This window comes from Marmota monax, unplaced genomic scaffold, assembly GCF_021218885.2.
Source record: "Marmota monax isolate L192 unplaced genomic scaffold, Marmota_monax_Labrador192_F-V1.1 WCK01_AAM20220418_F8-fsc00176, whole genome shotgun sequence".
Lineage (NCBI taxonomy): Eukaryota > Metazoa > Chordata > Mammalia > Rodentia > Sciuridae > Marmota > Marmota monax.
In genome coordinates this window covers 17,631-35,427 of record NW_026694774.1, presented here as the reverse complement: position 1 = coordinate 35,427, position 17,797 = coordinate 17,631, and the positions used below count along the sequence as shown (strand labels likewise).

The window sequence follows — 17,797 nt, the reverse complement described above, 5'->3', positions numbered from 1 at the left end:
CTGTGAGGTGAATAGAGAGCCTACATCTTTGGAGCAAATTTTTACCCCTCACAATCAGATAGTATACTAATCTCTAGGGTATATAAAGAACTCAAGAAGTTTTATATAAATGAAAACAACAAACAAATAACCCAATCAATAAATGGGTCAAGGACCTGAACAGACACTTCTCAGAAGAGGATATACAATCAATCAACAAATACATGAAAAAATGCTCATCATCTCTAGCAAGCAGAGAAATTTAAATTAAACTTCTCTAAGATACCATCTAACTCCAGTCAGAATGGCAGCCATTATGAAGTCAAACAACAACAAGTGTTGGCAAGGATGTGGGGAAAAAGTATACTCATACATTGCTGGTGGGACTGCAAATTGGTACAGCCAGTATGGAAAGCAGTATGGAGATTTCTTGGAAAATTGGGAATGGAACCAACATTTGACCCAGCTATCCCTCTCCTCTTCCTGTACCCAAAGGACTTAAAAACACCATACTACAGGACAACAGCCACATCAATGTTTTATGGCAGCAAATTTACAATATCTAAACTGTGGAAACAACTTAGATGCCCTTCAATATATGAATGGATAAAAATAATGATATATATATATATATATATATATATATATATATATATACACACACACACACACACACACACACACACAATGGAATATTACTCATCAATACAAGAGAATAAAATCATGACATTTTCAGGTAAAAAGATGAAGTTAGAGAAGATAATGCTAGGTGAAGTTAGCCAATCCCCCACAAAACAAATGCTGAATATTTCTCTGATATAAGGAGGCTGATTCATAGTGGGTTAGGGAGAGGGGGAATGGGAGGAATAGACTAACTCTAGATAGGGTGGAGGGTTTGGAGGGTAAGGGAGGGGGCATGTGTTTAGAAATGATGGTGGAATGTGATGGTCATTATTAACCAAAGTACATGTATGAAGTCAAAAATTGGTGTGAATATACTTTGTATACAACCAGAGATATGAAAAATTGTGTTCTATATGTGTAATAAAAATCGTAATGCGTTCTGCTGTCATGTAAATTTTTAAAAGTTCAGGAAAAAGAAAGAAAAAATGCTATAACCTAAAGAGTAAAATGTTCAATGTTTAAGCTTAGATCTCTCTGTACAGCTGTGTGGGGGATAGGAATTAAAGAAAACAATATCCAATGACTTTTATTGAGGATGGTAAGCAGACTTTATTCAAGAGTGGAATGTTATGATAATTACAGTGACAATAGTAATTGGATCTAGCAGTGTATGATGAAAGATTGGTGTCAACTCTTCATATATCATGGATAGGTGGGAATTTATAGCCAAGGAAGAGGTAATCAGTAGATGGAAAATTCTAAACAGTTACATTTAGTGTTAAGGAAAATCTCTGGGTAAACTCTCCTAACAGGATACTTTGGATATCAGATATCACTTCAAGGATGGTAGAATATGAGGAAACTAATTCTATCTAAAAGATGATCAGATAATTAGGATAGGGGTTCTTACTAAACTGATTTAGCAGAATTCTTGCTACAACTGAATTTTATAAGGAAATTACTAGAATAGTCTTAGGATAAGTTTCAAGAAATAGTCAAATATTTGGTCAAAGAATCTTGCCAGGTTTATCTGCATATAACTTACTTTTTCTTTTAAGGGTACAGAAGTTATGCTTTATTGTTGAGAGCCACAGCCAAAGAGGCCCCAGCAAACTTCCAGCTGCCAGCAAACTTCCAGCTGCCAGCTGATGATTGGCTCACAGCAGCCCCAGCAAACTTCTAGCTGCCAACTGACTGGCTCCTCTGCGGTGATGCTCATTGGGCTGTTTCCCCGCCCTTTCAGACCAGTAGCTGCTCATTGGGGGACTTTTTTGGCTCCGCCCACGCAACCCAGCCAATCGGCCTCAAGAGTAGGAGGAGTGGGGGAGATTGACAGGCTTGTGGGAAGCCGGTGGTGGCAGTTGGGCTCTGAAGGTTTTTCCTGAGGAGCTGTGTGGTTTGGTGTGTGTGTTCTAAAAATAAAGTTCGTTTCTTTTGACAAGTGGCTCCTGAATTGTGCCCAGCCAGACTGTGGCACTTTATTTCATTATTTGTATAGTTGCTGGAATGCTAAGTAAAAGAGAAATTTAATGAATCAGACACAATTTTCCTATGTCCATATATGAATACACAACCCGTGAAACTAACTCTACATCATGTACAACATAAAGAATGGGTTTCTAATTAGAATATGTTGTGCTACGTGTGTGTATAATATGTCAAAACATACTCTACTTTCATGTATATCTAAAAAGAACAAATAAAAATTTAAAAAATAAGTTTAACAAAACATGATACAGTCATATAAAGTAAGACTGCTACTTTTTAACCCAAACTCAGAAATTGTTTCTAAAGTGAAGCTGCAGCTTCACTTTAGAAACAGAGGTAAAATGCTATATTATTTTGGTCTCAGTAGTTGAGGCATGTAATAAAAACAAAACTCTCTAAAGTACCTTAATAAATTATATGCAAAAAATAAGTCCCTGGTTCCCGTGAAAGAATTGTTTTTATTTATTACAGTTCCCCAGAAGTAGTAATGCTCTTTGGAGAGTAGTAGTTGGTGCTTATTCTAAGGCCATTCTGTGAAACCAACTGCTTAGTTGTTCTTTAAAGCAGCTTATGAATCCACTTTGCTTCAGGCTGAGGAATAAAGCAGAAAGATGAAAATAAAACAGAAAACATTATTAAATATAGAAAACCCCTGATGTGTTGCAGACCATACCAAAGCATATAATTAATACATGGAAGGATACTTGGATATCATTTTTATTATTTATTCTTAAAAATGCAGGTTCCTGGACTCCAGATCTACCAAATCAAAATCTCTGAACATTGAGTCTAGCAATGTGCATGCTGATCAAGCTTCCTGAGTGATGATAATGTCCAGTGAAGGGTGAGAATTAATGAATGCGAGACTAGTCACCATTATTTGTACATGAATCAAAGTACATCATTATCACTTCATCAGTATAATCTCTCACTTTTTAACTACTAACTATTTTAGTGGACTAGAATGTCTAAAGATGAAAATATAACATAAAATGGATTTAAAAATAACTGATAGTAACTGCAAATTTTACCAGGATGATACAAATATTTTTAGTTGTAAATGTGTCTACTATAGAGATGTGTCATTCACATATAGATTTTTCTCTAGCTGGAATATGATAGTATTCTCTGCTGCCTCTATTAATATTATGGTTTTATCTTTTCCTTCTAATTCTCTATGTTTCATAATTATCATTTCCATGAAAGTGTATTATTCTGTTTCATGTTTTACTATAGCATTCCCTTAATTTTATATATTTAATTTAATTCCAAAGTCTTTCTCTTATAGATTGCATTGCAGTCATCATTTATGATTCTTTCTACATATTCCCACATACACCCAGAAGAAGGTAGGAAAGTTTGCATAGGTCTCCTTCTGTAATCATCAGTGAATAAATGCACCACTGTCTTTGAAGCTTCAACAGCTGCAATATATCTATTACATAAATAATAAATACAAAATTATATTTGCTGTATTTATGATATATGTGTGTGTGTTTTGTTGAATTATTAGAGGTGAAATTACCCCATAGGGTTGATTAGATTGATAGCTACCCATAGTCAACACATTTTCATGATTATATCTCATATTTATTTCTTCCTGCACAAATTATCTCTTATTTTTGTTTAACTTTTCCCCTATACTAAGGATTGAACTCAGAGCCTCATGCAAGCTAGGCAAACATTGCACCACTGAACTATATCCTTAGCCCTTTTCTGATTTAATCTTATAAGGATTTTGATTTTATTCTCAGAAATGTGCCTCTTCAGCACTCTTGATTAATAGTTCAATATTCTTTCAAACATTGCTATGCTTCCCAAATAATTGAGGTAAAGTGTTGATTAGATCTAGCTTTAAATACATGTGGAATTACTTCTATCTAGATATTGTGATTTGGGAGATGCACTACAGATGCCTTGCATTCTAAAGCATTCCACATTATTCCAAATCCAAATGCATTTTTTAGATCTGTAGCTTTAGCATTTTTAAACTCCTTTGTTAAACTATAATTATTGGTGGAAGAATAACAAAAAACAAACTTAATGCCTTCTTGGTAAGTTAACTTGATAGCTCTGAAAATGAAAAATTTTTGAAAATGTCCAAATAATGGGACATTGTACAAGGAAGTGATATTGTGGAATTAGAATTTATTATTGACAGCCGGGGTCCAACAATAGGACATGAAGCCTCATGGTAGGTGAGGAGGAAAGGGTAGATTAATTGGATGCATTCTTAGAGTGCCAGAAAGTAGCAGAAAATCAATAATTACAACACAAGCAAAACATTATTTGGAAAGTATATAGATTAAAAATGCATTTAAGAAATTATCCTCATATAAATCAGAACTTAATTTCCCTTCCTCCTGTTAGAGGTTTTACTTATTTCTTGTAATAAACTTTTGGAGTGGTGTCAAAATATCCTGTTGCTGCTTTTATGGGCTTTAGCCTTTTATTCTGACTACTATGACAGTTATTACTCAGTTAACATACTCTTTCAGAATCATCTTTTAATGTTCCATCTCTTAATACAATTTCACAGTTGCGTTAGTTGAGTAGTTTTGGATAGAAACTTTTCTATTGTCTGTCTGTCAAAATTTTCCTCATCCTTCATGATCCAGCTTAAATATCAGTTTCTTCACCATTATTCAACTAATGAATAGATTAGTTCATAGACTGAGCACACCAAAAATTCATAATAACTCCATCCTGTGTTCATGTAACTGTCCAATAATTATTTCATTCATTTCTCCCTACTTATCTAAGAAATATCATCTACTTATTCAACAAATATTGAGTGCCAGACACTTTTTAGGTCATTTCAGATATATTAGTAAGCAAAGCAAGGAGTTTAGCTTTAAGGAGTTTGCTTTTCTAGCAAAGGGTATGTACAATCCACAACCAACATAATAAATAATTAAATTAAATATTGGAAGGTAGCAAATTAATGAACATGTAGATGAGATAAGGGTGAGAGTGTGAAGGGGAAGAATAGCATTTTTTTGGTACCACGTATTGAACCCAGGGGCACTTAACTGCTGAGCCATATCCCCAGCCTTTTTTTTTTTTTTTTGTATTTTATTATAGACAGGGTCTTATTGGGTTGCTTAGGGCCTCCATAAGTTGCTGAGGCTGGAGCTGAATTTTCCGTCCTCCTGCCTCAGCTTTCTGATGCTGGGATTACAGGTAAGCACCACCATGCCCAACAGTTGCACTTTTAAATAATGAGGTCAGAGTTGCCTCATTGAGAATTTGACAGGTGAGCAAATTTTTGAAGAAGTAAGGGAGTTAACCATGCAGAAATCTATGGAAAGAATACTCTAGGTAGAGGAAATGACAACTATATACCCCTAAATAATATTCCTGGGTTATTCAAGGAATAGTGGAGGAGCCAATGTGGTTAAATCAGGTTGACAAAGTAGAAAAAAAATGAAATAAGAGGTAAAAGTGAGTCATATTATCTAGGGCTTTGTTGAAAATTGTAAACATTTTGTCATTTATTCTGGCATTATAGAGTTTTTTCAGGTTAGTTTGTTTCTTTCAGTTTTAATTTAATTCTGCTGATTCTAAGTATCATATATTTTCATCAACTTTGTTTTAAACAGCTTTGTTGATTAAATGGATATAAAACAAACTACATCAATTTACAGGTTGATGGGTTTCTACAGACATACAGTTGTCAAAACACTCCTGCAGTCAAGACATTGAACACTTCACTCACTCCCCAAAAGTTTCATATGCCCCTTCCCTTTGTTACAGGAGTTGTAAGCATAGGGTGACATAATCTGATATTCAAGGGGACATTTTTAAGTCTTCTTTTTAAACTTATTTATTGGTGCATAATAACTATGCACAACAGTAGGATTTGTTGTCAGATATTCATTCATGCACAGGATAGAACAGCATAATTTGGTGATAATACAATGAGGAAAGATTAAAAGCATAAAGATCTCTTATACAGTTACTGCAGTAATTCAGGAGAGTGATAACAATTGCTTAGACTTGCAGCATCACAACACAGTTAATGGGTAGCAATTAAATTCTAGGTATATTTTCAAGATAGGGTCAACAGAATCCAGCAAAGTTTGCAAAAGATAATTCAGATAAAATGGAGAAAGTTAAATTGATGAGTCAAATGAATATTACAAAAAATCCAAATAAAAATGTAATGTTCAAGTTAAAAATAAAGCCATGGCTTCTGCTGGCAAAATCTCCATGTTAATCAACAGATATTTATTAATCATATTCAGCATGCAGAACAACATTCTGGTGCTATGGTGAATATAAGAATTTAGTCAATGCCAATGGGGGATTTTCAGTTTGTTTGGAAGATAATATTAATGTCAACCAAAAAATAGAAAAAAATGTGTTATTTTTTGGAGGGAAAGTTGTGTTTTGAAGTAAATAACAAAAGAAGGGGGTACTGAAGAAAAATGGGAGTAATATAAAGAAGGCAAAAGGCAGTAATAACTATAATAAATCATTGTATTTATATAATAATTTGTCATTTACAAAACTCTTTTAACTTCTTTCTCATTTGAACATAAGAATAATTTATTATAATGAGTAGGTTAGATACTATTATTTATAGAGGATTTATTTCAAATCACTCATGCACAAAAATACAATTTAAAGATAAATTTAAATCTCAAATCCTTTTTTTCCCATCTGCAACTATAAATTGATTAAATATAAGAAATAACAGGTGAGCTTTTGGATAAGAGAACAGTCTAGAGATATATTTTATTCCTTCAGAGGTATGAAAAAATAAAAATAGAAATGCAAAATGGAAGAAATAATAATATAAAAATGCTTCCAAATAGAATATGTAGAGAAGAATGAACGTCTAAAAACTGAGCCATAAAAAAACAATATTGAATTGCACATGGAAAAAAGTGTAAGTATCAGAAACTGAGATAGAGAAATAGTGATATGAGAAGAGGAGGAAACAAATATGAGAGTAAACATTCAGGGATATTACAGGAAGAGATATATTTCTGATAAAGACAAAAGGTGACAAGGAAATGTCAATAGAGACAAAGCCATAGAATTTGGTGAAAGATCACTATAGGAAATCATGTATACTATGGAGGCTTACTCAGCCATAAAAAATAAAATGAAATTATGTCATTTACTGTTAAATGGAGGAACAACAGGAGGTACATCATACTAAATGAAATAATCCTGACTCAGAAATTGACTGTTCAAACGTTTTTTTTCTCATATTTGGAATCTATTGAGAAGGAAAATAATGTATAAAAAAGGGATCTCATGAAAATAGAAGGGAGAATAACAGAACAGACAAGGGGATCGAGAGGGAGGGAATAGTGTAGTGCATCAGGTGGTACTAGAGAAGGAAAACTACCAAATTATGCTATATTCATGTACAAATACACCACAACAAATACAGGTTTTACATATAACTACAATGAAATGATTAAATTAATAATAATAAAAAGAAAATGGATATTAGAATAGAGAAAGTGAATCATGCAGAAGGTGGAGGGGAGGGAAAGGAAAGTTTCAGGGGAATGAATCTGATCAAATTATGTGCATGTATAAATATGACATAATAATCTGAAGAATTATAACATGCTAATTAAAATGAGCAATTTTAAATGAAGAACTAGTAGCAACAGGAAAGAACTTAAAGAGTAAGGAAACTAGGCAAAAATTTCAAAATATAATATTTAAAGTCATAAATGGACTTAATAAAGAAATAAAAATAAAGGTTGAACCATACTAGAAGAAGGAATGTGAGGTCCTTAGAACATATTACATAAACATGGTAGAAAATCAATAGAAAATGTGTAAAATTAAGAAGCATATATGTAAAGATATTATTTATAGATATGGAAGTAAGCAGAAAAAAATTAAAATCTGGAACGTATATATGAGTCTTTCTGTCTAGGCTATTAAATTACAATCATGTAATTCCATATAATCTTTTTTTGGCTCAGTAAATGATAATACTTGATGGAAAACAAAATGCATTATCAATTAATCAATTTTCTAGAGAAAACAACAACAGTTGAGAATATTGGTTGGTTTACTTATAGACTTGAACATTTTCCACAGAATCTTTTTCTTTTTAATTTTATTTATATAATCTGAATAAAATTAAAATCCACCTATATATTTTTGGGAAATATAATAGGAGGAGAGGAGAGCTTCAGGGTTATGCAAAATACAATGCCATACACTACACTAAGCAATGTACATGCTTAATTTTCCTATGAAAAAGGTCTTTTTAATACCCCATTTTGCAATTCTGAAATGTGGTGTTCCAAATGATTAAGAAAGTACTCAACAGTATTGGTAGTAAGATGTAGACCAAGGATTCAAGTCAAAGCTATCTTAATACAAGAGTGTTAACAGAGCTAACCCTGAAATGTGACAGTAACTTTGTTTATGTTCTGCTGTGAAGCTCAGTAGAACTCGAATGGGGATGGAAAGAGAATATGACGTGATTCTTTGAATCCCTACTAAAGGAAACCTAAGACTTATTAACACAATCTGTTCATATATTCTTCAACACTAAATGAAAAGTATAAATATAAATATTTTTCCAGACACTTAGAATGCACAATGCACTTAAAAAAAATCCCACTTCAAATACCTTGTCTATTATGGCTAGCACAGATATTGGAGAGATAATGATAATGATGATGAGGAGGAGGAGGAGGAGGAAGAGGAGGAAGTGGTGAAGAAGGAGGATGATTGGTACTATTAGTTATGAAAATGTAGAAAAATTGACTGATTCAGGGTATATTTTGGTGGTAGGATAATCATGTCTTACTAAATGTAGAACAACGGGTTTCAGAAATTCAGTTATCATGATGTGAACTTGTTAGCTCTTTGGAGAGACCAAATTCTCCACACAATAAATATAGTTCAGGTTCTGCTGTTGAAATTGTGCATATAGCAATAAAGAAAAAAATTACTTCCTGCAGGGAACTTGAATTCTAACAATGATTATAATTTTAAAAATATTGGGCTAGGGTTGTGGCTTAGCAGTAGAGCGCTTGCCTAGCGTGTGCAAGGCCCTGGGTTCGATCCTCAGCACCACATAAAAATAAGTAAATAAAGATATTTTAAAAAAATATTAATCAGCAATTAATTTGAAAATAAAGATAAATTCAGTGAAGAGAAATAAAGTAGGATTCAGGTTTTAGAGATCTAATGGACAGTGGGTAAGCGGGGTAATTAAGGAAGGCTTCTCTGAAGACCACATTTAAGCTGAAAAACTAAGTAATGAGTTTTCTATTCAGAGAGAACAATATAAATCAAAGACTTGGTGAGTAAATGGCTTTGATATGTATGAGAAAGAAAAAGAATGCTAATTCAGCTAGATAGCTAAATAAAAGGCAAAAAGTGATACAATTTAAGGGTGAAAAAAAGGGTAGCAGCTGGATAATGTAGGGACTGAAAACAAGAGTAAGGAATTTGACTCTATCCTGATTGCAATGGGAATCCACCAAAATCTTTTAAGCATTATATTGGTACACTAGTTGGAAACTTTCATAGTATTCCAGAAAGACAATGTTGATGATTTGGGTCATTAAAGTGGTAGTTTTGGAGATGAAGAAAACTGTGCTGCTTCAGGTTATAAGGTAGCTATATCTTACTAGTTGATTACATGTTAGGGGTGAGGAAAAGAGAAATTCATATTGTATTCGGGATTTAAAATCTCAAATAGTTGGATAGTGGTGCCATTTGATAAGACAGAGGCTAGAGTAGGAACAGATTTTAGGAGAGGTTAAGAGTGTTACTGAGTTGCTATGCTTAGTGGCACACTCCTGAATTTCAATTACTTGGGTGGCTGAGGTAGAAAAATCACAAGTTCAAGGTGAGCCTTGACAACTTAGCCAGACCCTACCTCAAAAAAGAGGTGTGGCCTTGGAATGTAGCTTAGTGGTAAAGTACCCCTGAGTTCCATACTCTGTGCAAATAAAACTCCATCTACTGCTGGGCATGATGGTGCAGACCTGTAATCCCTGTAGCCCAGGAGGCTGAGACAGTTTTGCAAATTTGAGGCCAGCCTCTTAGAAATTAGTAAGTCCCTATCTCAAAAACTATATGTAAAATAAAATGGGCTGGGGATGTACAAATCCCCTGGGATCAATTCCCAGTCCCAAAACAAACAAACAAACAAACAAACAAACAAACAAACAAACAAATAAATAAATAAATGTAAAAGAAAGATTGTTGAGACATATTGTGTTGAGGCGCCTAGTAGATAATATAGTGGAGATTTCATGCAGGCACTTGGAGTAAGAATTTAGATCTCAATGGGAAAAGCAAGGCTAAAGATGTTAAGTTTAGAATCATTAGTACATAGATGGCACTTAAAGCCATTGGATTTGGTTAATTCAGCAATGTGGATGGCATATATTAAAAGTCAAGAGCAAGACTTGTGTCATTACAATATTTAATGGTGAAGCAGAAGATAGAATGGAGGTGATTATAAGCTACCACCAAACAGAAATGAAAATAGGAGAGCACAGTGTCACAAATATTAAGTATAGAAAGTGTTTCTAGAAGGAAAGAATGGTTAGTTTAAAAGTTTTTTGATGGCAGAATAACATGGAGAGAGAGAGGAGAAACCAGTGTCTGTGGCCACAAAAATGGTATTTGGTAACCTTTAGAAGAGCAGTTTCAGTAGAATGATAAAGGTGGAAAAGCCTACCTGGACTGGGAATATGTAAAGGAATTTTATTAAGGAGAATAGGTATTATTTCTTATTTTCTTAATTAAATGTAGTCATTGGCTATAATTTTTCTCATAATTTACTTATTTTTATCAAAACTGCTTTTTGTAATAAATGTAGATATTTGAGGGTAATTTTTCACAATTACCTTAAAATTATTCTCCAGTGTATTTTAATTCCTTGTAAGTTTTGTCGACCTGGTGGCTACCCATCCATTGACTCAGTCCATAAGGTTCAGAGAAAAGATATCATGTAAAACAAGGGGTCGTTAATCACATTTGAGTTGCAAAGCAGGCTTTATGAAAATACTGGGAGAAAAATGGGCTTCAGAAGTAGGTCTTGTGAGAAATATAAAAAAGTTTCTAATTTTTAAACTGTTATTAATATATGGAATGCAAGTGGACGTCTGTACATAGTTTTATTATAAACCAAAAATAGAAACTTGGGATATAGGGTAAAATGAATTGCCTACCAGAGTAGAATAGAAACTGAAGCTCCTTGAAAGAGTCAAAGAAGAGGAGGAGAGCGGAGAGTAGAAAGAGGAGGAAAGAAAGGTAGAGTGATAGGAAGAGGCAATAAAGGAAAATGAGAAGCTTAAGATTAAGACCTCACCATAACTACAGATGATCTGTATTTTGCATGACAGAGGGTATTAGTCCCACTATACTGAGAATAGGCAATAAATACTGTGAGAGCAAAGAAACACATTGATGTTCAGAAACCATACATATGAGTTAAACCTCAACCAAAAACTAAAGAGAACCAGAAAGTGAGGCATGTGGAACCAGAAACCATCCTTCCAAAGTGATACATTTTTAAATATTTCCCCTAAAATAAGACTATTTGAGGGGCTGGGATTGTGGCTCAGTGATACAGCACTTGCCTCGCACATGTGAGACCCTGGTTTCGATCTTCAGCACAACATAAAAATAAATAAGTGAAATAAAGGTACTGTGTCCAACTACAACTAAAAAAATAAACATTAAAGAAAGACTACTTGAGGAATGGAGAAGGAAGACATAATCTGTTGAATGAGAAAAAAATAGAAGCTAAATATACATGGTATTTACCTCCAAAGAAATGGAGTTAACCTGAAAGTGACTGTTAGAAACCAAAGGAGACCGGGTTACTTGTGGACAGTTAATATTCATTTTCTGGTATCAGTAAAGATGATAACTCACAAAAAATGTTTAGTCCAGACTCAGATTAAATAACAATTTTTGCACATCTGAATTTTGGGATATTACCAACTGCTATGAGTAGATATTACTTAATTGAGCTTTTACTATATTCAGCAACTTCCCAGGAAATGACTTCATATATCAATTAAATCTGCCAATGTAGAAGTTTTAGTCAGTTTTCAATTTTGATTTAGGTAAGTATAGAGCAGTTAATCATTTTTGTTAAATGACCTTACTTAAAATTAATTTGTTTTCTTAAACTAAGATCCACTTCCCTGTGCTATAGTCCAAATAATTCTTATTCTCTAAAATGTTAACATTTGTTTTGCTACTCTTTTAAGACATTTCACAGTACTTATAATCTCTCCTGCCTCTGAGACCAAATTTGTACAATATTACAATTAAAAGAGGGCTATTCTTTAGAAAATATGAAAATTCAAACTTTTAAAAGTCTTAAATTTAAAAATATATTTTTCCCTGAAAAATAAAACAGGAGTAAACATACCAAAGGAGCATATCTTTGTTTTGGAGGTGGAGGAGGCATCTTGCACTGAGAGACACGTTTCACTTTAGGTGATGGTAAAAAAGGCTCACAAGGAGGGAGTGGTGGTCTTTCTCTTGTTGGAGGAACTCTACCTGAAATTGTTTGCTTCTCTTTTTCTTGGAAAGTAGTCTTTTTGGATGACATTCTGGATCCACCTCTCTTCAGGTCTGTTGGTGCCTTCCTTGAATCTGTGGAAGTGGCATCTGAGTCCTCAGTTATCTTTTTAGAATCCTGTTTATTTAGTGATTTATCAGAGTCATCCGTAGTAGACTCTATTTCCTTCTTTGCATCCTTGGACTCTTTCTTTGAACCTTTCTTACCATCTATTGCCTCTGCATCAGTCTCACTTTCAGTATACTCTTCACCCTTCTTCTTTTTGGCATCTTTCTTGCCCTTCTTTTCACCTTTTTTACCTTTTTTGGTATCCCCTTCAGACTCAGAATCAGCATCAGTAGATCCTGCATCCTTCTTCTTTTTGGCATCTTTCTTGCCCTTCTTTTTACCTTTTTTGGTATCCCCTTCAGATTCAGACTCCTCAGTAGAGGCTGCATCTTTTTTTGAATCCTTCTTCTTGTCACCTTTCTTTGATTTCTTATCCTTCTTATCATCTTTCTTTGTATCTTTTGACTCTTCAGATTCAGCATCAGTGGACTCTGTGTCCTTCTTTGAATTCTTCTTCTTGTCACCTTTCTTTGATTTCTTATCCTTCTTATCATCTTTCTTTGCATCTTTTGACTCTTCAGATTCAGCATCAGTAGACTCTGTGTCCTTCTTTGAATCCTTCTTCTTATCCTTCTTTCCACCTTTCTTATCCTTCTTCTTTGCATCTTTTGAGTCTTCAGATTCTGCATCAGAGCCTTTCTTTCCGCCCTTCTTTTTCCCCTCCTTTTTTTCCTTCTTTGCATCTTTCTTTGAATTGTTCTGTGAATAATTCTTTGACCATGTATTGACATCCATGAATTTAGTAACAATCTCCTCCAAATACATAATTAAATCTACATTTGAAATATTTATTGAGCAAGTCTCTGATTTGCCATCAGAATTCTTCTTTAAGATCACCTTAGAGTCTTTCTTTGGATTGTTTCTTGAGTATGTGGATTCAGTATCTCTCTTCTTGGAATTCATTGTATTCTTCATATCTTTATTTGAATATGTTTTAGAGCCTAACTTAGAATATTTGAATTCTGGATTTTTTTCTGATTTGGATTTTGATTTCTTAAATATTTCACTTTCAAATGATGTTTTTGATGGAGTTTTATCTCCTTTACTTATTCTTTTAGGCTTATCATCTTTTACTATTTTCTTGGATTCTGGATTTGCTACATATGGGCCTGTTTCTTTCTTGGAATAATTCTCTAAAATTGTTCTATTTTTAACATCTTTTGACGTTTTAATTTCTGCCCTTATATCACGGGTTTTGGGATTATAATGATGTCTGAATGGAGCCTGTATCCCGATAGCTAGGTAAATGGATGGCCTTTGAAAAATTTTTCTAAAAGAATGCCTTATCCATATATGAGCTGGCTTCTGACCTTCCTCTAGTTTTCTTTGGTCTTGCCTCTGAAAAGTTAAGTTAGAATAACGAGAATTTGTGAATGTTCTATATTTTCATATTGCCATATTGAAATAGTTTATCTTTTCATTAAAAATCTATTCAAAATTGAATATAATATTTTTTCTATTTCAAGGTTGTGTGTGTGTGTGTGTGTATGTGTATGTGTCATAATTCTGCTTTGAAAATTATATGACTTTAAGGGAAATGTTAGGATACTCTTAATGATTCATATTAGGATTGGAACAAGTTCTTAATGATCTATGATATCTATGATCTGTCCTGACAATCAAAAGTGTGGTCCTTTTGGAACATTATCTCTGACATGCTGCATGCCCCCCCCCCGATTGAGCCAGGAAAAACTGATGACTTTGAAATTTATCAGGGATATTCTTGTGATAGGTGTATTATTCAGAACAAACTTTCTATTTCTGCTTTTCAAGTCTCTAGTCAAAATTAAAACCTGAGATCATGACTGTGGAGTATTGTTGAAAATGGGGACAAAAAAATGAAACAAACATTTCATTTGATCTACATAAACTTGGGTAGCAATGCTATAACTGGTTTTCAACTCATATCCAAAGATTTGTCAAATGTGGTTTTAATAAGTTGCCACAAAAACTGATTTTATATTTACTTATTATACTCTTTGAATATTCCAGTAGAGACACCAACAATCCAATGTCCATATGATATTAAAAGAGAAACACGAAGAGAAGTATGCTTCTTGGATCACTACCAGTATAATTAATGGCCTTTGAATGAATGCATTAGCTGTAACTTTGGGAGATGCTTTAAAAATATTGTGATAGCAAAATAGGTGTCCCATGCATACCAGTTTTATGCTTTGCTAATTAATAGGATAACTCATTTTATAGAAGGAATAGTAAACTTCAATCTTCTAGTATCATGTAGCCTCAATTGCAAATCAAAGAATATAGGAAGCTGCAAAACCACAAAATCACTTCTGCTATAATATTCAAATTTTAGGTTATTTTTGTGTGTAGCTGGTGAACATTTTCTGACAGTAACCACCAGATATAGCATTAGACTTCAAGATTGATTAATTCATTAGCTATGTAATGACTTTGATGTAAAGTAACATGTACAAATAAGAGTTTAATCTGAAACAAGTTTGAGGCAATCTGTTCAACAGAGAAAAATAAATTCAAAATCTGCTTCCAGGTATTAGATTATTTTTATATGACTTATTTACATAGGTTGTACCAATTTAGATTAAGTTTAAAATAATCTTTTCCCTACTTACAGAAACTGTGATTTGTAATTCTGAAGGTCTTGCTTTCTCTTTTCTACTTGGCATGGATGGTCTGGGAAATGTCCAAGCAAAGTGTTCTTGATTCCATGATTTTCCACTAGTTTCACTGACTAAAATGAGAGAAAGCAACAAATAATTTGAAATTAATAGCAACACTTGCATCAACACTGAAACATTCTTCAGCAATATATATATCTATATCTATATCTATATATATCTATATCTATATCTATATCTATATCTATATCTATATCTATATATATCTATATATATATATATCTATATCTATATATCTATCTATCTATATATATATATATATATATATATATATATATATATATTTAGGATAACTCAAAATATAGCTTCTTTCTGGAGACTTGTAATTTATTTGTATAGTAATCAGGGAAAATAAAAATCAATTACTCTGTTTAATATTGAATTCTGCTTAATGTAACATTTATAATTTTATTTCCTGGATTTAAAAATTTCATAAATATTTACCTAAATCATCTTGGTAAAATAAAATAGTAGGAATGGAAAACAGATAAAGATTAACTATTTCATTCCAAATGCCTACATCATCTCCTTTGTTTTGGTTTGTTTTCCTTATGCCATTTTGGTTATATTGCAGATAATATTATGATTCCTTCTATAGTTCCCACAATAATTAGTGCAATGCTCACCATAAATTATTCAGTATGATGTTTGATTGATTAATTTTGAGTGCTTGTTTTAGCACCACTGTCACTTCAATATTATCCCAAATAATAGAACTTAGGGCTATTAACCAAGTAGTGAGTATGACAAAACTTCTTAAAGAATGGCGTATATACACTTGAGGGCATCCAGAATAGAATAATTAGGAAAATCAAATTACTCATAAGCTATTTCAAAAGAGCAATGGTATTCAAAACTCAGGATAGTTCTCCTGGAGATGAAGAGTCTAGTGAGAGATGTGATCAATTTATTCATATATTTAAAGAGCTACTATATGAGAGAGTAGTAGTAGTAGTAGTAGTAGTGATAACATAATTTCAATTGTTAACATTTATGTGGTGTTTAATATTGTCAAACTATGTTCCAAGTGCTTAATATATAAACCCACTTATTCATTACAAAACTCTTTGAAATAGAAAAGACAATTACCTCCATTTCTTATGAATGAAGAAAAATAAAGCACTGATAGAAGTTAAATTCTTCCCTCAAATCATAAAGCTATTAAATAGTAAAGGTTCACATATAGACAAGTTGACCTCTGAGTTCATGTTCTTAATCACAATGTTACAGTTTTCTTTCTATATTTCCAGAGGGAAGAACTATTGGAAAAAATTGTAGCATAATGAATTATTTCAGCTCAATATATTAATGAGAATTTCCAAAGTTGCAGCTCTTCAACAAATGGTATGTTCAGTAATTACATTCACCTCTCTAACTATATTTGTTCTCCTTAATTTGGGTTTTGTAATTTTGATTTTTGGACACAAGATGAAGTTAAATAAGTAAGCAGATTTTATACTATGAGGAGGAAGGAAAAGCTAAACAAGTCTTTCATTTTAAGTTAGCTAATACAGACCCATATTAAGGTCAGAACACAAACATGCATTCATTATGTTTTATCACAAGTTCAAGGAAGTTATTGATTTGTCATATTTAACAGAAGATTCTAGTCATTATTTGCTAAAATTATTTTAAACTGTAAAAAATAATTGAACTTCAAAGACTAAGTTCTTACTTGGAATGGTATTAGCATATGTTGTGATGTTCACGTCTTGTCTGTCAAAAAAAGAAAAATGTTTTAATTGAATTTATATTATCAATAATAATAGCCATAAATATAATCATCCAATAACTACACTTTGTAAATCCATGAAATCTCTCATCATCAATTCTTAAAAACAAAATAAAGTAAATCAAAATAGTGAAATCTATTTATATTTGAGTCAAAACTATTTTCACTTCCAAAATAAAGCTCTAATACCCAGCACAAAACACAGTCCTTATGTATCATTAAATAACAACTAACTTAAAAATGTCTATAAAAGACACTGAGTAAAACAGTTTCTAAGCTAGTGGTTTTAAACTAGATGTAAAAAGAGAATTTGGAAATTAAAAAAAATGAAAATATCAGAAAACTATCGCTAGATTGGGTTACAATCTCTAGATTAGGTTGATCAAGTATATATTTTTAAAAATCTCAAGGTGATTTTGATACTGATCTCTGGTTAAGAACCACTGCTCTAAATAGTGTTGAAAATGAAAACATTTTAGATTTCTGAAATTTGTACTTTTTCAAAAACATTAATCAATGACCTACTAGTGTTTTTTTTTGACTAGTAACTTTATTTCATGAGTTCATATATGTCACATATAATATAAAGTATATCACTAACAATTCTGAGACTTGATGAGCAGAACTATATTTTAATATTTGGTGTGTTCTAATTAG

General features: G+C 32.5%; 1 protein-coding gene across 1 annotated transcript; it reads right to left on the bottom strand.

The window, feature by feature from the left end:
* Positions 1-2,649: 2,649 nt before the first annotated feature.
* On the bottom strand, positions 2,650-17,124 carry Cylc1 (cylicin 1; the record flags this gene model as incomplete). The annotated part of the gene is made up of 4 exons (XM_046425396.1): positions 2,650-2,682; positions 12,485-14,083; positions 15,343-15,461; positions 17,084-17,124. Coding segments are annotated over 4 exons (1,792 nt in total), but the record flags the coding sequence as incomplete, so codon positions are not given.
* Positions 17,125-17,797: the final 673 nt, after the last annotated feature.